Below are 20653 nucleotides of genomic sequence, written 5' to 3'. Positions count from 1 at the left end.
ATGCTATCCTTGTTCTCCCGAAAGCCACTCAATCTAATTGCATTATCTATGTTTTCTTGAACTCCTCCACTCGTAGTAATGATACTACCAAGGTAGCTGAATCTTGTTACATCTTTCTGCATTTAATCACTATTTCTGTCGTTAATTGTGAGTGATTTTGTATTTTCAACGTTAACTCGTGGTCCAGCTACTCTCGGTTTTCCAATTAATGGAATGAATAAATATTTTTAAATTTAATTCAAAATTTTAATGTTTGCTATTAGCCGGATAAATTTAATTGTAATTACAAAAAACAATCAAAAAAACTCATAAATTTTGCATATTTTTAGGGAAAAATTAACTTAAATATAATCGGAATTCATTTCCGATTATATCTAAGTTAATTTTACATCCGATTGTTGTTATAGAAAGTGGTATTCCGATTGTTGTTATAGAAAGTTGCGCTTATTACTGAGTTCTACATTTATCAGAATGGAATTCATGTATGTAAATTTATGGGGGATACTTCGTCTATACGTTGAAACCTATGTATTTCATTTTACACGATGTATGTTTTTATAATAAATTCAAATCGATAGAGTAAAGTTTTATGTACAAAATTTTCCCGTACTCTTTTACTCCATAATAAGAAATGAAATGTTTCCAGCGAGTTTTGAAAAACCCTACTGAGATTTAATCTTCTGAAATGAGGCGGCTATGAGGTGTAGACAGTTCTTCTAATCTGTTCTACATTTTGACACAAATAGCAACACTGACTTAAGTTTATAAAGTTTATAAATTATGTTCAAATATTCATACATATATTTGTTACAAAATAATTGTATTTAATAAAAATTTTGATTTTTCTCTAAATAAATCAAATAATTTCAAAAATAAATATACAAAAATCCAATATTCATTATACATTTTTATGTATAATAAATAACACTTCTATTTGCATAGACATACACATTTGTATATATGTATATATATATGTGTATGCATGTAAATATAAATTCATATACCTATAAAATATAAGTAAGTGTTCATTAAAATTATTTTCATTGAGATTTCTAATTAAAATTATTTATTCCATCTAATAACATTGTTCTGTATATGTATGTACATAACTACATTAATATTCATGGGCATAAGAATAAATATTTATATACCGTTATGCAAAATGTTGTTAGGTTATTTTTTTTAACGAAAACTAAAAAATATAAAATTCTATTATGCTAATGTTTTTTTTTATTTTCGATGAACATCTGTATGTATGCTTAAAATAAATTTCATGTTTACATGCACATACGTACTTGTATACAATATTGTAATATGTATATGTAAAGTAAGAAGAAAAACGTTTGCCCTTAATGGAATATGCAATATACACACAATAGCACATAAATATAGTTCCATTCAAACTATGTGTATGTGCCGATGTTTGTATTTATTGTAATTAATGGAGGCAAAGAGAAGGAATTGAATTTTTTTTTTTGGTATTTTTAATTTTTGTTGTTTTGTTTTTTTGCGAAATTATAAAACCACATGCATGTGCTAACAATGACCCACAAAACAAAAACAAGAAGAACAAAATTTTCATCCTGATTTTTTTTTATTACCCTATACCAAAATTTAGGGTTTTCTTGTTCCTTTTGTTTTTTTTATACTTTTTGACCCTCATTGTTAATTGAATCTATTATGTATATCTATATATGTGTGTGTTTATGTAATTTTTTATTAAAGTGAATATGTATAAACATTTTAATGATTTTCTTTCGACACTTAATGAAATCCCAATGTTATGCAAATGTAATATGTATGTAAAGGAGGTTATGCGATGGCACCAAATTTCACATCCCGAATTTTCGACGGAAACGTATTTCTGCATGCTTGGAAATCGTGAGTAAACTATTTTAAGAGAGGTGTCTGTCGGTCGGTATGTCTGTGCTCATAAGTATGGCAGTATCACAAGTACAACTGAACTGATTTCCATCAAACGGAAGAAGAGACGGTTTAATCAACTTTTGGGATATATCAGGGGATGTTCCTGAAATAAGCGATTATGTGCTGACCCCATCAGTTATTTTTTTTAAATATAGTTCTCATATGACTGAAAATATTAATTTGCAAGTTTTATGAATAAATTTTTCTTTTCATTCATAAAAAAATTTTAATCATTTTCAATCGGAAGGCCGAAATTTATTTTATTATTGAAATTTTTCATTTCGTTTTAAAATATTTCACTGTTTTATTAAAAACCTTCTTAATATTTGTACAAATTTTGTGCATACAATATATCCTTATATTACATCCTATTTTTCTATACATTTCATATATGTATTTATGTACACTATAAATAATTATGTGTGTTTTGATCCGTTGTATATATTATAAATTTTACCTTTTGACATTTTCTAAAAAATAAAAAAAACAAAACAAAACATATAAAAATCCAATTTACCATTAGTAAATAATCTTAGATCGAGGAGGAAAAATGGTAGAAAACAAAAACAACAATTATCCTTTTTTTTCATAACACACAAATACTTACTCATTATATTTATATATGCGTATTTGAAAAAAATATATGTATATTCATTGTTCTAAATAATATTACAATTATTCTACTCACATATCATCGTATATATAGGTATATAAACAAAATACATTATGTAATATATTATACGTAAGAATGTGAAATATTCTTTTATAAATACAATAATAATTATTGTTGTATTTCTCTCAACTCTAAACCTATATACGAATACACATATTCATGCATTTTAATTTAACTTAATATCATTATAATACATATGCATAGATTGTCCTTTGTACAATATATCACTTAAATACCGTGAATTTTTAGACACATATAAGTAATTACTACAATATGATGCATACATTTACTTTTTTTCGTTGCCACAATTTTATTGCGGTTATACAGATTATGAGTATAATATGTTCATAAAACTAACCTATACATACATATACAGACATATAAATAATAAATAGATGTTATAATACAATTGTATAATAGTATATAATATTAAAAAATCAAGGAAATCATTTATATATATTCGCTAAATATGTATATAAATAATTACAAACTATTATATAAAATATGTTTAAGGAAAATACACAAGGAAGAAAAAAAAAGTAAAGGGAAAACGTTTTTTCGAAAATATATATGGAAAAAGGAAAACATTACAAGGGCGTGTGAAAATTGCACTAAAACGACCAATAATTTTCTGTAGGCTAAAATATCGTTTTTCCATTTCTTACACTCATATATTTTATTTCATAAATGTATGCACGTACATACCGTGCTTAAACCACATTTTTATTATATAAATTTTTTTAACACACAGGGTGTTTATTCATAATAAAAAAGTATTTCAATTTAAAAACCAAAGACAAAAGATTGTACTTGAATTCAAAATTTTTGCAAAAGTCCCAAAAAAAAAACTTTTCATTAATCGATTTTAAAAAAAAAAATTATGAAGCGGAAAATTTTCTGACTAATTTTTTCATTTCTTTTATACTTTTATATAACAAGCATTTAATGATTCCCTGAAATGAACAAAAAAAAAGTACAAAAGAATTTCAAGGAAAAAGTTGTCTTTTTTTTTTGAAATTTGACAATAAAATTCCAGGTATACCATTTCGAGTGTAATTAAAATTTAAAAGAACAATCAAATTCGTATTTCATAAAAATTCTTCATTTCATAATTTTTTTGGTTTTATTAAATTTTTAAGAAAAATGAAAATTTTATGGAAAATTTTATGAAAGGAAATTTTAAATTAAATGATATTTCAAAAGGAATTTCTTTGCCTTTCACCTGAATATTGTATTCAACACTTAGATGAGGCAATAAATTTTTAAATTTTAAATTTTTATCCCACAAATTTATATTCAAGCTCATACAAATTCAACTGTATGATCGCATGCAATTAAGCAACCAAACAGTTTGTAATTTTTTTAAACAAATTATGATTGCAATTTAGTAATTTTAAACAGTTTTGTTGCTTAAGTGTACGCGCTATTAATTTACAATAAAAGTGTAATTGTATATCTGACAGAGCTCTTAATGATTTAAACCTAAGCCCAAGCAATAAATTTTTTTTTCCTTAATTTAATTCAAAGCTATCGTACTTGATATTTTACAATAGAAAAAGATTTTTGTTAGAAGTATGACATTTATATTTTGACATTTAAAAATTATTCACAATTTAATTTTCATTGACTTGAATCAAAACTTCTACTTTTAATTTTCTCTTATATTTACTCTTAATTTTCTACATCTACCTACATGACTGTAAAACCACCAGTCTTTTACATACATATACACAAGGAAAATAATAAATTTAGGAATAAGTAAACGACAAAAAAATGTTAAAAATTAAAGAAAAGAAAAAAAAAAAAGATGGCAGTGTTGTCACTTGACCTGTATTTTTTAACGCTATTTTCGTCTTCATTATAATTCATGAATTTTTTAATAGTTTTCTTTTGAATTTTGAATTTTTCTTTATTGTTTTTGTTTTTCTGCACTGCACAATTTTATTTCCTTACATTTTTTTTTTGCGTTTTCTTAGTTGATTTTTTTTTCGTGCTCTTTTCTAACTTTTAAATTTTTTTTTTCCTTTTTCCACAATTTTTCTTTTTCCTTTACTCTTTGGTCTTCCTTTCGTTTTCTTGTTTATTTTTTTATTTTATTTTGTTTTTGCTATAATGAATGACATGCCTTACCATGCAATGATATCCTTAATAAAAATTTTCAATGGTAGTAGAAACGCGTATATTAAGTTTTTTTTTTCGAATACACAGAGAGAAATTAAAAACCTGAAAAGGGTATGGAGTTATTCCACATGTATTCGTTTCTTTTGTTTATTTTTAGAGAAAAAGTAAATAGGAAGAATAACAAAAAACGAAAAAACAGTTTTGTTAGTCATGAAAAGAAAAATAAAAAAAAAATTAAGTAGGTTATTGTAAAATTTTAGCTAATTACGTCAAAATAAGTTTTTTTCTCATATAAAGCAAAATATTTGTACAAGTTTGTAAATATAATACATACGAGTATATATGTGTACTTGTAAAAGTAAATGAATAAGATAAATTAGAAGGGTTCAAAAAAAATTGAAACAAAACTTTTTGAAGAAATTCACCAAAATTATTTATTATTTACAAGGAATTTTGTTAAAAAAAATTTTGGCGATTTTGGTTATCGGGATAAGAATTAATGCATCAACAGTTGCTTGCGGTGCATAAAAAATATTCCATAAAAAATATTTCAAAAAAAATTTTTTAGGTGTAACAATCCTTAAAAATACTCCACAGTAAGATCTTGATTTCGTTTCCCCAATCATCTAGGTCTTACACACAAAAAATAATATTCCGTACCCGGCCGGACAAAGTATATGACGACCGTACTCAATATTAAAAATAAACATAATATTAAAAATATAATAAAAAAATATATAAAATGCTATCTCTGAGAAAATTTTGCATATGCCTAAGAATATCGATCAGTGTTTTCCTCTACGTTTCACGTATTCAATCTTAAAATATAAATTTATTTATTTGTTTCGCTATGTCCAAAAAGAAACTATCTACATCATTCATGTTTAAATTTCATATCAATATTTCAACAGTCAAATTTAAATTATAATTATTTAAAATTAAAGAAAACTAAGTAAGAAATAATGACAATTCAATTGTAATTGAAGTTAACTAAGTATCACAAATAAAAAAACCAAGAATTAAAATTATTAAAACAATATAATCGAAGTATAGTCTTATAAATTTCTTGGTTACAAAGTAATTAAATATTAATTTAATTTTTTTTTAAGTCATAAATCAAAAGAATTCCATGTTTTTGTGAATAATTTCTGTTTTTTCAAGCAATTGCAATTGAAAAAGCCTTTTATAGCCTTGATTGTTATTGTTTGAAACATGCTTAAATTTTTTTTAGTAGTTCTACTCGATATTTTGATTTCATAATTTATATGAAAGGAAAATGGAGAATAAAACACGGCTTTCTTGACGTTTTCCAGAATGAATTTTGATATTCTTTTTAAGTTGTCTTAAAGTTGAATTTATTAAAGCATTATAAAATTAAGTGCTTGTTTTAAAAAAATGTACTAACATGTTTTGTTCATTGCTTTTAGCATTTAAATATCAAATAATTACATATTTAATTTGGAGACATACATATAAATATGACTGAGAGCTTTAGGGGCTGAAATAATGAAAAAGTGTAGCCTTTAGGCATTTTTTCTTTTTCAAAAAAATAATTATACAAAAGCAAAAGTCTTAATTTCAAATGCATTTAAATTTTTTTTTTATTTCAATTGGATAATTTAAATAAAACCTTTATAAAACCTTAAATCCGTTATACTCGTAAAGCTTATACATATGTACTGTTATTGATCACGAAGTTGACATTCATCGAAAATGTCACTTAAGTCAAAACTGTTTACACTTAGAAATATTATGTTATACAGTAAAATATTTCTTTTTTTTTGTAAAACAATAAATATTATGAATAATTTCAATAATTCCACTGAATTTTGAATTAAATATAAAGTTTTCTTATGAGGTAAATGTTCCTAACATTTGACATATTAGGTACAGTATGCGATCATGTTTCCGATTTTTCAAATAATTTTGATATTTAGAATTAATGTTTTTTCGGTTAAAGATACAGCCATTATCAATATTGAGGACACTTACCTTACATAAGTAAAATTAAATTTTTTAATAAAATTAAAATTTCTCTTTTTAAAGATTCTACGTAATTTTGCGTATGTAAGGCAATCTTATCCTATTATACTTGCAAAATAATATGCTAAAAATGAATAACTTTGTAAATTAAGTGGAAAATTTTCATGACTTTGCAACTAATTCACTTTTATCAAGTTATATTAACTGTTGACTTATACATATATATATAAATAACGTATTTCATTTATGTATATATCCAAGTGGTTTTAAATAAAATTAAATTACAGGCAGGAAATGCATAATGGCAATATTTTTTTCTCGATATAGTTATTTGTTCCTTTTTATTGTAAGTATAATACAATAATATTTTCTATCTTTGATATTATGTTGCATGCCATATATGAATATTATTATGTAGCTATAACATTTACATTGGTTACAATAATATGAACCGTATTAAGTGATACAACCAGCTTTTCTCAATGTTTAAAATAAAAATGAAGAAAAATAATATTGCGGTGTCATATTGAGTACACTGCAGGTCTTTTTTTTTAATAACCATTATTTCTTTTGTATTTAATTGTTTTAATATTATTATTATGCAAGTATAAAATATTATAATAGTATTATAATTTTTTTCAAATTATGTCAGTGATTCTAAATTTTTTACTATATTTATTTTTGATATCCAAAAGAAGATTCTTAAAGTATTTTATTGCACTCTGAATAAATATTTTGCGAAATGTTTATAAACTTTTTATCCAGAATTTGTGGAGAAGATACCTTAATTCGCAAAGCATTTTGTGCCTCCGATATTAAGAATTGAATTTTCTGCTCCAATTAATGTCAATTTCAATCATATTTATTCAATTTCACTATATAAATTTGCAGATACACTTGTGTATATTTTCCTGTTTTCGTAAATTCAAAATGTGAAACTTATACACACTAAAATTTTGAGTTTGCATTTGTTTGAATGACATAATAACCAAAAAAGTTTAATATTTTATTGTCATTAAAAAATCTGATTACATACTTGGTATTTTCACCTAAAAATGTTTTTACACAAACACTAACAAAAAATTCCTGAAAAAACTTGATATTTACTTATATTATAGATAATTAAGCGGGTATAGTGCTACACAATTTATGTTTACAGCGCTTCCGTCAATGCATATTTTCTGCAAACTCATGGTCAAATATTGTGCACATTTTGAATCTACGAAAACGGGATTTACAATTTATTTCCTTAACTTTCAATTAAAGTGAAAAATTTACTTAATGAATTGAAAATACTATATACATACTAAGATACTACATTTCTTACATTCTGGCAACTCTAAAATGTGACACTAAAACTCTATCTAATGATAAGAAAAAAGAGAAATTTTCTTTATTATGATAACAAAAACGGTTGATGACGTATACTATGTGTTTATGGTGAATGATAAATCAAATCTGACTCAAAGTGGCCTTTTCTTTCATTTCATGAATGACACAAATTTTATAATTAAAAATAAAACAAGTAGAAGAAAATCACATTTTTTTACATTATTTTTATCCTGACTTACAATTGTGCAGATTTTCTTATTGTTTTTAAATTTTAATTATATATGCTTTTTCTGTTCAAATTTTTAATTGTAAATAAAATATTATAAAATTGATGTTTGTTGCAGAGTTTCAACTTCATTGTTATAGTTCTCTTCTCTTGATTACTGCAGAAAATGTTATTAAAAAATAATTAAAACTTATATTATAAAGTATTATAAAGTAACTTTATTTTTTGCCTTTTTGATGAGTCTGTTGTGTATTTTGTCCCATTTTTTTTGTAATATTAAAATAAATTACTAATTTAACAATAGATTATTGTGTTTGCAATAAAGTAAATAATTAAATTTTGAACTCGTTAGACACAAGAACGGTATACGTAATAAATATTCTTGGTAGGATACAAGATTGTAAAAATCCCATAAAACCACAATGCAGTTATTTAATTTAAATTGCAGTTTGGTGGTGTAGCAAAAATACAATTGATTTGTTTTCTTCAAAAATTTATGTCTAATATGAATGAGCGTGATTTCAAAGCTTAAAGTTGAACAAGTTAGCAAACGCAGATCCCTCTTTGCAAGACAAAAACGAACATTAGCGAACAGAAAAAAACGAACATAAATATAATTTAATAAAAGTATATATGTACACTCATACATGTATATTTATTACACATAATATAACAACTATGCGTATATATTTTCGTTTGAACTAGCGGATTAAATAAATTTTTATCCAAGTTAATTATGATAATGAGAAATAGATATTTTTATTTCTGCAGAATTAATTGAAATTTATATAGTTTATAGCACCAGTTTAATTAAAATTTTATCAGCATTTAACGTCTCCTATACCTGTTCATATAAAAAAGATCTATAAAAAGATCGATGCAACGAAACCTCAAGTGAGAGTTAATAAAAATTTTATTCAAAATGTAAGGAGGGATTAAGTCAGATTTTATAAGCTAAAAAAATAACACCTCCGCGACATAATTTTTTTTACTAAGTTTAGGTAAGTCAATTTAGTTCGTATTCATAAAATAATAAGGGATGGTGGAGTCCTTAAAAAAGGAATGACGATAAAGTCTTCGCAAAGACGCAAATGTAATGCGAACTTCAAAAGTTTTTTCGGTTAATATGAACACCGTGGTAGAATGAACATACTTGCAAAGCATATTTTAAATGGTGAAAAACAAGGTACGAGTAAAATATCTTTTGCCTATTTAATTCAAAATTACATCAAATATTTAAAATAAACAATAAAAGATGCACTCCCTCAACAAAAAAAGGAAATAATAAATATATAAAAAACTTAACAAAGCCTTGATAGAATATGGAGGTTATCGCTTTTTTACAGCTTAAAGCTGCCATCGAGAAGTAAGACTGCAGATGTTTTGTTATGCGATTTGCTTGCTATTTAGTCGTAATAAGAAAATATTGTTTATTGCAAAATACAAAATAATCTTTGAAACTTTAAGACCGCGGCAATAACAATTGTTACGACATATGTATATTTAAAATAAACCTCAAAAAATAAATGTTTTTTTGCCTAATGAAGGAAAACTAGTTCTCGAATGAAAAACAAGGTCATATTTAAAATAAAAATTTTGTTTCAACAATTTATAACAAGCCCAGAGAATGTCAAAAAATAAAATCATAGCAATTTTCACATACCCATATGTACATAATAGAATATAATCATGTATTATTTTATAGCACATTATCATAAAGGAGGCGCAAGGAGGGGGAGAAGCGGCGTTTAACCATTAATGCTCAAATTCAGTTCTTGACTTGATTTTCTTATAAGAAAATTTTTTTATGCACATATTATGCACATACATTAAATGAACAAATCCCAAAAGGAGCAAAAAAAAAGAAAACAAATTTCATTGTTATTATCCTTCAACCCTATATTCTAAATTTTAACTGGCAATAAATACTTTCAAGGACGATTAAACTCAACTTTTGAATAACTTTGGAACGACACAAAAAAAAAATCGTTACAATATAGTTCTATTCTGTTATAGTTACAATATGGTAATTAAATTTTCTTCTTTCATTTTATTTTTTCAATTTAAAGTTTAATTAAATGTTAGTAAACTGGTATGAAAACTACCAAAACAAAAAAGAAAAGAACAAAACAATAACAGATAAAAGATTTCGAAAACATTTAAAAAATTTTGCAGTGAAAATTCTTTGAAAGTTTTGAACTTGTACAAAAAAAAAAAAAAAAAAACAATTTGTCCTTTTCTTATACAAAAAAGACAAATTTTTATTGTTATCTTTTAAGTTCTATAATAATACTCGTAATTGTTATTTATTAGCATTATTATGTTGGCAAATCCTTGCATACAAAAAGGTTCTTTCATTATTTACAATACGCTGTTTAAAAGTTACGATAGTATTGTAGCATTTGCACGATAATTAAATATTTGCTGCTCAACTCAATGCTATACTTTTCATAATATAATAATTTTACTCTTATTCATTGTAAAATATCTTATTTAATATAAATGTAATAATTAATGCATTCTATGCATATAATGATTATATAAAAAGATTTCCTTGCTTAAGTATTCTCTGTTTTTCATTAAGTATTGATAAACATAAAATAGCAGAAATAAATTAAGACTATCTACCGGCTAAGACTATCTATGTGCTGGTAGACATACTCATTGGACATTATCTCCCGATGGTCTACCTGAAGAGGATGGACACGGAGAGCGCGGTTTATCGCTTTCGCGAGTTGGGCCAACTGTGTTTTCCGAGAACCTAAATATATTACTTATGTGGGTGGCGATAGGATTCACAAGTATCCTATGAGTCGGCGTGAAAAGGGTCTAAAGGCTTCTGTGCCCTACATAGGGAATACAACAAATCAGACTATCTGTAAAATTCAATTCATGTTAATTTACTATATTTACGACTACTCCCACTTTGACAAATGATCCTGATTTAAATATGTATTAAATTTTACATATTTTAATATGTTCCATGAACCTCAATTCCCTGCACCGTAAAAATGCAAAAAATTCAAATTTCGTCTAAATTAAAAAAAAAACTAAATTTTGCAACAATATTTGAGATTCAAAAAGAAGGTGTAAGATTACGTAATCGAAAGAGTAATGTTTTTATGTAAATTCAATTATTGTGTAATTAAAATGACACCGCATATTAAAATTTTTTAAAAATCTCTGGCATTTTATTACTACAATGCTTATTTATGTGTATGTAACTTAATCTGGTTCATAATTTAAAAATCATCACATACCCTTCTCAAAAAAGAATTTTTTTTTTTTCATAAGTACAAAGATATGCAATCCTTCTCAATTTATATGTTAAGAAAAATAAAAAAAATACAAAATAAAATTCATTATTGGCATCTTTATAATCTATATACAATAACAAGAAACCAAAAACAAGAAACTATTGCAATCACATTTCACATAATAAAAAGTAAAAGATGTTTATAAGTATATAATAAAATTTGTATGTAACAAAAAAACAGACATAAAATATATTTTTGTATAAAAAAGGATTATAGGGTATTTATGAATTTAAAATAGGACACTCTCATATATCTCATATATTCAAAAAATATACATACATGTAACACTTATAAAAATATTTTTAAATTTTTTATGTATATGTATGTATAATTATTATTGCATAAACAGAGCGCAAGTGCTCTTGTTCTCAATATACAAAAAAATTCGTATACTATAAAATTGCAATTATTAAAAGAAAAACAAAAATAAAAATAAAAAATGAATTTGGTCTTTTAGTTTCTTTTTTCTTATTTTATTGCTAACCATCCCCACTATTATTTCTTACTCTCTTTATATTAATTTTTACAGTTATATCGTAATTTTGTAGAAAATCATATTTTTAAGACCTATATGCAATTATATTTTACATACATGCATATGTATATATTTTTCGGATATACACACATACATGCACACATATATACTATAAAAAGAGTAGGTACCAATGCATAATTTTTTTGTCACAAAATCCAATAAAAACAAAATAACACTGATTATTTTAGTTTAGTTTAACTTTAAAATTTGACGAAGAGTGAGTGTGATGTAAAAAATTTATAAAGTCAACAAAATAATAATAAAAAAAGAAAAAAGTTTATTTAGGATTTTTTAAATTTTAATTTTTAATTTCTTTAAAAATTTTTTACTCTTTTTTTTTTTCTCTTTAATAACAAAATAAACACTCTTCCCTTCTTTAAATTTGTTTAAATTTCTTTTTTTATGATTTTATATTTGTGATATGGATGATTAACTACTAAAAAATAAATAAATAACAAAGGAAATTATTTTGAAAAGTAAAGAAAAGTGGTGAAAATAAAAAGGAAATTTTAAGTGAAATTAATTTTGATCTCATAATATTCAGCTACATATTATACGGTATATGTGTGTATGTAGGTAATTTAAAATAAATAAATGGAAAAAAAAGAGAGAAAAAAGAATTTACGAATAAACTTTATGAATATTTTAATTTTTATTGTCAAAAACTCTTTATCTAAAATAATCTAAAAAAATATTTTAAGAAATTTTTTTTAATGTTCATAAAAAAATTTTTTTTCTTCTTTGTTTTACGTGATTTTTTTCTGATTTTGATGTATTCTTAAAAATCTTTGCCAAATTAATAAAAAGTAAGTAAATTTAAAAATACACAAATTAGTTGTTGTTATAAAATTAATTTGTTTAATTTTAAAATTAATTTTAAAATTAGTTGATCAACACAGTTCTAAATATTTGTTAGAACAAAAAATGTTTGTGGAATAGTGATAGCGGTACAAGAATAAAGTGGGGTTTTTTTCAACAAAGAATTCGGTAAAAAAAAATTTCGGGCTTGATTTCGACGCGAAATTATAAATAAAAATAGTGTGAAATTAAATTTTGAAATTAACACACATTGGCTTTTAATAGCAATAGGAATACGTTTTCCTTGAATAAAGGAAAGCACTTAAAAAAAGTCTCTTCTTGAATACATTTCAACAAATTAAAAAAAAATAAACAATCCATATGTTTTCAATTACATACATATGTATGTATTTTAATTAATATATGTACTAAAATTCATCGTAATTATTGCATACTTTTAGGTTGAGACAAATACTAAAACAAACGAAACATAATAATCGAATTCCATAGTTAATTAGTTCAAATTACATAAATAATTATAGGCCCTTTCATAAACACGACATATCACAATATACAGAGTGTATATTTGTGTTCAGAAAGGAAATATTGCGAAAATAATTTAGTCATAAACATCACTTCGCAATATAGCCAAATTAATATGAGTATGATGGTATATTATTCAAAAAAATTGTTAATGGTTTAAGGAAACATCCGTTGGCACTTTAAGCAGTATTTCTAAAAAATTTATTTAAAGCGCAAAATATTATAAAATATAAAAAATGTTCTAATAAATATGTTCCGTTTATAAAACCATAATTCCTTCAAATAAAGAATCATGTTCAAGGATATGGCAAAAAAAAACTATAGAAACGTGATTGAAGAGTGCATACATTAAACATGCAAAGTATATAGGACATAAGAATGTAAAAAGTTTTAAACAAACAGAAAGCAAATGTTGATGAATCTCCTTCGTTTTTGCGCCTTGTAATGGAATTCACTCTTTTTTTTTTTAAATTTTCTTTCAAACTATAATGTTATTATTGTCATTTCGCAAATTTTAAATTTTTATTGTGAATTGTAAATTTTTTATTTTTTTTTTTGTGTTCCAAAATTTATAATTAGAAAACAAAACTTAAAAAATGTTCCCAAATCAATAAACAAACCCGAACATTTAAAAGAAAATATACATGTTTACCTAGATATAAAATTTTCAATAATAACACAAAATCTCTCAAGTAATATGTTCAAGTTCTTGTAGAGATCCTTGGAATAATTTAAAATAATAAAAGATGGTAAAAAAAGAATTTTTTTTTCATTTCTTCGAATAAGGAAAATTTTTTTTTTTTTAAATTTTCTTTTGCTTCATATAAATCAAAGCTATTTTTAATTTAGGGCAAAAATAATAAAAAAACATTTTTTTATTTATTTAAAATTTGATGATGCCCAATGACCACTTGCAACGTCTATAAAAATTGAATAACGCCATATAACACATATTTAAATCTAAAATAATCTATAAAAATCGCATCTAATTGTTCCATTTAACTTATACTAATATTATACCAAATTCTATGACATATTTTATCAGTTATCTAATAAGCGCCAGATATAAAATTATCTTTACCCTGCTTGTAATATCCTTGATGTAATATAAGCGCTTTGATGCTGTGAATGTCTTGTTACCTTTTTCTAATATTTTCCTTACATATTCTATTTAGCTTAAGTTTCTGTGTAAATGGACACCTAGATATTTTACGACCTTTTTATTTTCCAAAAAATTAGTTCGATTTATTTAAGATCAATGTTCCAAAATAAAACTGTTTCGCATTAATTAAAACTAGTCTTTAAAGTCTATCCATAATTTCTTGTTAGCTTAAACATTTTCTGAACTCTATTTTAAATTTCTTTCACTATATTGCGTGCCGAATAAAGTATAATATCATCCGCAAAAGTCTCATCTCATTTAATATATTTTCAACGTATTCTATAGTCATAATTTACAAAACTACTTAATTATCATGTTTTCCATTGTATTGAACAAGCTCATAAACAACGGCCGACCCGACGTAGACAAAAATTAACCGGAAACAAAAAAACCATTAAATAATCAAAGCTAAAATAACTTATGTTTCTTATACTTTTGAATATCAATAAAATTTGACTGCCCAATTTAATTAAAATGAAATTTTTATTTATTTACACTAAGTTGCCAAAAGTTTACCAAAATTATATATAAGAAAGATATTTATTTTTCAAATCAAAAAAATTTCAGTATTTAATTTTTGAAGCCTTTCAAATGATTTATTCACTTTATTTATTTTGATTACTAAAGTGTTTGAAGACTTCACTGAAAATTATCATTTTAAGTTGCATATACAAATATACAAATCTATAAAATAATTAAAATAATTAGAATTTTAAATGAGATTTTTTATAAACCCAATTCACATAAAATTCTTAATAAAATATTTAATTGAAAATTTTATTTTAAATAATATGAATAAATTTATAAAGAATAAACGTACAATGTCCATAAAGTACACAGTTAAATATATATATGCATAGTTGTATATATATGTATACAAAATTAATTTTCGTTAAAATATTTGTTTTTAAATCCTAATGGGATACGACGACTTTGTTTTGCTTCCCTCTTTGTTTTTATATATAGCTTAAAGAAAAATTCATTACTTGAGAGTTAATAAATTATAAAACTTTCATAAAATATTTGGTATTGGTAATATTTGTTTTATTAATATTTTCCAGACAAATTAAATTTGCATCATAAAATAGAAACCCAATGGAATTAAAAAGATTAAAAATTTTTTTTGTTTAAGGAAGAATTTTTTTTACAAATTCAACCTTTCATATTAAACGAACTTTTCCATCAAAATATCGTGAAAACTGACAAACGAATGAAATTAAAAATATCCTGAGATTGACTGAAAATTTTTATTTCAAATCAAACTCTTTGAATAAAATTAAAAATTGTTACACCATCGTTTGGTTGATCCATTAAAACTCGGTAGGATGAAATATTAGAAAATCAAGTGGGGTTAGAATTAGTAAGTGAGATATGCACTATTGCATTAAACAACTTTCCGGCTGTAATTATTTTTTTTCAAATTTTATTGCGAAATGAACAAACCATTTTTTATCACATTGAAATAAAACGACTTACGAAGACATAACAAATCAAATTCAGTAGATTTAGCGCTGACATTAACAAGGCTGTAATCACGTGTGAAAAACAAGAGCATAAAAAAACTGAGAGCAAAAAAATCAACTGATATAATAAAAATGTTTAAAAGTTATTCGTGCAAGTACTCGTACCCTCCAAAATATTTTGTACTTCTTTTTTTTTTTAAATTTTACTTTCAATTTGTAGCAAACTCACATTTAATCTTAATTGTGTTCTACTTTTAGTTTGTCAATTAAAAACTTTATTTCTTTAGAATTTTATTTTTCATTTACGTGTTCTTTTCTTTTTTTAAATTTATATGTATACTTCAACAAACTTACCATTGTTTAGCTTAATAATTAATAAATTCGAAAAATGTTTCAAATTATCTGCGCTGAAAGTTCCAATTTAAAGTTTAAAAATATCTTTTCAAAAAAAAAGTAATAAAATTTTTTATTCTTTTATATTGCATTTAAGGGGAAATAATTGTATACCTCAGAGGGTGGTTGTTTCTCATTTTTTTGCAGTATATGAACTTTTACTATGAATTGGTTGGTTGATTTATGTTTGAAATGTTGATATAGTCGAAGTAAGTCATTTCGTGTCGTTTATGTTTTAGAAACACCTTTTAAAGGAAAACGTCATCAGGCCCTTCTCGCTTTGATGCATAGGATCTCTTGTGATTCTTATGCCCACCTAGAATGATTGACGCTTCCTCGTTCCTTCCAAAAATTCAGAGCGTGCAGGATAGTTGTTCTTGGCACCCCAAAGCCCTTCCGGGCGAAATTATCAGGTTTTTCATTTTCGTCTATGCCGTAATGTTTCGGCACCCAAAATTAATTTTCAAAGTAAAACTATTTTTTTATCTACCATTTTTACCGAAATATTGAGGTTTTCATTTTTAGCACTTCGATTCAATTTATTTTTTTTAAATTTATCATTTGGTAATCCCAGCGATTTAAGTTTTTCGGGCTCTTTTCGTTTTCTTTATACTCGAAGGTATTATGCAGAAATGATATTTTCACATTATAAGCTTAAACAGTTGAAATAATGTACTCGTTCTACACACAAATGTTATACATAAATTCATAAATATTTTATATATATCATGTATATTGTTTTATATATTATGTATATTTTGGGTCCAAGAGATTTGATTTGTATTATAAAGGATATGTTTTTCATTCTTTGAATTTTTCTTGAGATGACGATGATGAAGATTGATTAATATATATCAAAATGAAATACAAGACTAAATCGAAGAGAAGGGGGGTGAAGGTTGAGGAATATATATGTATATATATAATGAATTACAAGCATTTTTCGTTCATCATTCATTTTTCTTTAAACCCTATTGATTTTATTTTAATATAAAATATATAATTCACCTGAGAAATTATCGTATCTGTACATCTATATTTATGACAGCTGAGCAAAGAGTAGGAAACTAATTTTAAATTTTTATTCTAAGAAAATTCTACAATTTTGATCTCTTAAGAATGAATTTTTTTTAAAATTTAATAATTTAAAGTAAAATTTTAGTAAATTTTTAAAAGTTTAAAATTATTTTTTATAACAATATTTATTGGTATGAATACTATTTTTACTTTTTAAGAATATTGGTGATAAAAAAGATTTCAAAGAAATAAAATTAAAAATTCAGAATAAATTCAACAAAAAATTCAATAGCAAATTAGAATACTAGATTTCAATATGCAATGAAAGTTTTACGAGACAATTTTTAAAATGATTCAAGCTTGTTTTGTTTCTAATTTCTAGTGGTAGGTTATTAAACACTTGAACACCTTTCCAAAAGAAATTATTCTGTGTGTTATTTCTTCTAAGTAATGGCAATCGAAACATCTTACTGGATGACCTTATATTATATTCCATTGCTTCCTCAACATAATTCAGACATCTTCTTAAATTTTGCGGCAATAAATCGTTTTTCATTTTGAAGGCAAAAAGAGTGGCATACTATTCAAATTTTAACCTAATTCATCTATATGAGTCCCTGTAACACTTATATCATTATTTTATTTGAATTTCGTAGAATTATTATTCTCCTAAAAGTATGCAATTATAATGAGCTTCTTTGGCTTTATTTGACTTTTTTAGTAAGATCAAGATTTATTATTACAAATTAAATATAATTTATTTCTATATTGTTTTATACATACAATCTAATATAATTTATATTTTTCAGTGGTGGTATGTTCTCTAATGTTAAGGGTTGGTTAGGTAGTGCCTCTGCATCAATTCCATCTATGCCTGCAATGCCAGCTATGCCATCAATGCCAGCAATGCCATCAATGCCAGCGATGCCATCAATGCCATCAATTCCTGTTCACATTCCTGGATTAGGAAAAGGTCATGAAGAAGGAGCAGAGAACGCTGGTGCTGAACCGGCAGGTACTGGTGAAGAAGAAGACAAATCGAGGTACATTAGGTATGGGCCAAACATTTAATGACGGAATTATGGTATTTTGAGGCTATATATGATTATTAATATATATAAATATTTAAATATATTTTTATTTTATTTGATTTTTTAATTTATATAATATAAGATATTGAAGTTCTTTTATATACGTTTTAAAAATATTTTTTACGAATACTTATAATAATTATATAAAGAAAAATGTTATCATACGTCTCTTTCTATTACTTAACCTTAATTATATTTTTTTTATATTTTTTTATGCGTTTAAAATTTAAATATTTTATATATATTTTTTTTAATTTATTTTTTTTGATAATTCACTAAAACAATAGAGGAAAACCAGTTGAGAATATTAAAATTAATTTTCTTAATTTTTATATTTATAAACAAAGGTTTTTACGAAATATTTAGGGTATCTAGGGGTTTTCTAGGTTGAAAAATTATGAAAATATTAAATATGGCCGAATACATATTTTAAAACCCTTTTTTATTATTTTTCTTAAATTCAATTTTATTAAATATAGTTGAAGATTATTTTATTTTATATAAACATAGTTAAAGATTATGGAAGTTCAATGATTTTCTTAATAAATTTTATTAAATTGAATTCTTAATTAATTATAATGAAAACACTTTTAAAGATTTACTTTAAATTTTCGTTTTATAAATTTATTTCGCTAGTGCTAAATATGGATAAATTCAAAAATTTCTATAAATCGTACATTACTTGAGAAAAATTTGTTTAGAGTGGAAAAAAAATTAAAATTTTTTTGCGTAACCGTGGTTTTAATTTCTCTGCCAAAACAATCATTTTCGTTAAAGTCGTTATTAAGGTTAGTAGGTAGTGTCATACACGCTGTTAATATCGACAATTCTGTTTCTTCTTGACGATCAGTAACCAATTAATTGTACGAAAAATTATTATTAAGATATTTATCATAGTTAAAAATTGTAAATATCAATAATGGTATACTTAAATTGTGTATAAGCGCATGTTACGGAAATTGTGACAATTGAAACTGAGAAAACTCTGGTGAATGGAAATTAATGGGAAATTACTATATTTATTTAATGAAATCGCAGTAGTAATAGTAAAAGAGGACAACCTGGTCACCCATATCAAGCCCATGCTACTAACATGAAGACTCAAACGCAAACCTCAATAATCGGATCGTAAAAATATTAAAAACAAAATGACATATAATTTTTGAATTTATCCTTAATAGAAACATGCATTTTAATGTAACTATACATATATACAAAAATTTATTTAAAATTCACTTGTACATTGCGTTATTGCACCATATTATATATAGAAAACAATTTAAAAAAATCTATTTTTTTTGTTAAATAATTTTTTAATTGAAAATTAATTAATTCGCAAACCTTATTGATTAATATAATATAATATAGCAGTAGAATAATATTGAAGAGCATATTATTTTAATTTATTTAGATAAAATTTATAAATTCAAATCATAAAATTATAAATTATAAACATTCACCTAATTATAAAATATGAATTTTTTTTTTCAAATTTATAACATTTCATTTTCAAAATCAATAAGAACACAAAAATTTTAACTAATTATTTAATAAAAATTATTATTAATTGAATGGTTATTAATGGATTTAATAATGCTATAATAATTTCTTAAGAAATAAAAATTTTATAAAGAATTTATTTGTTCAGTACTATTCTACAATCAATTTGAAATCGAAACACAATAATATACAATGCAAAAGGACTTCATCATTATAAAACAAAAATAGTTTTTCGTATATCAAATGCGATTGTTAATCTTTTTTTTTTTAATTCGACTTTGTAACTATTATTTCCGAAATAATTTTAACGAATTCATTCCGGATTTCAAATATATTAAGCGTAAAATAGAATTTATATGCATAGAAACGTTAAAATTTCTCACGTATAACACTCTATATGTTAGCTAATGCTGTCCTGAAATTTAAAAAAAATTATGGAAAATGTAAAAACTAAATTTGCTTAATCATCAAGTTTTATTATTGATTTGTGTTTCTTACAAAGTTTTTTGACATACTCGTAACAAATTCTTAAATATTATAAGCAAATTTACAATTTTGCCAGTAATTCGAGCA

General features: G+C 24.1%; 1 protein-coding gene across 6 annotated transcripts in view; it reads left to right on the top strand.

The window, feature by feature from the left end:
- Positions 1-20653, top strand: part of LOC129616216 (synapse-associated protein of 47 kDa) — a 93664-nt gene that overhangs the window by 36149 nt on the left and 36862 nt on the right. For 5 of the 6 annotated variants that reach the window (XM_055531728.1, XM_055531730.1, XM_055531731.1 and 2 more), the window contains exon 2: positions 18299-18541. In XM_055531728.1, coding sequence (XP_055387703.1) covers positions 18299-18541 — 243 coding nt within the window. Of the gene's footprint in view, positions 1-12555; positions 12690-18298; positions 18542-20653 lie in introns of those variants that run through there. The other variant, XM_055531729.1, reaches the window with a different exon arrangement.

The sequence above is a fragment of the Condylostylus longicornis genome, unplaced genomic scaffold (assembly GCF_029603195.1).
Source record: "Condylostylus longicornis isolate FDR11 unplaced genomic scaffold, ASM2960319v2 ptg000163l, whole genome shotgun sequence".
NCBI classification, from domain to species: Eukaryota; Metazoa; Arthropoda; class Insecta; order Diptera; family Dolichopodidae; genus Condylostylus; species Condylostylus longicornis.
The sequence above is the reverse complement of the archived record's forward strand: the minus strand, read 5'-3'. Positions and strand labels throughout refer to the sequence as shown.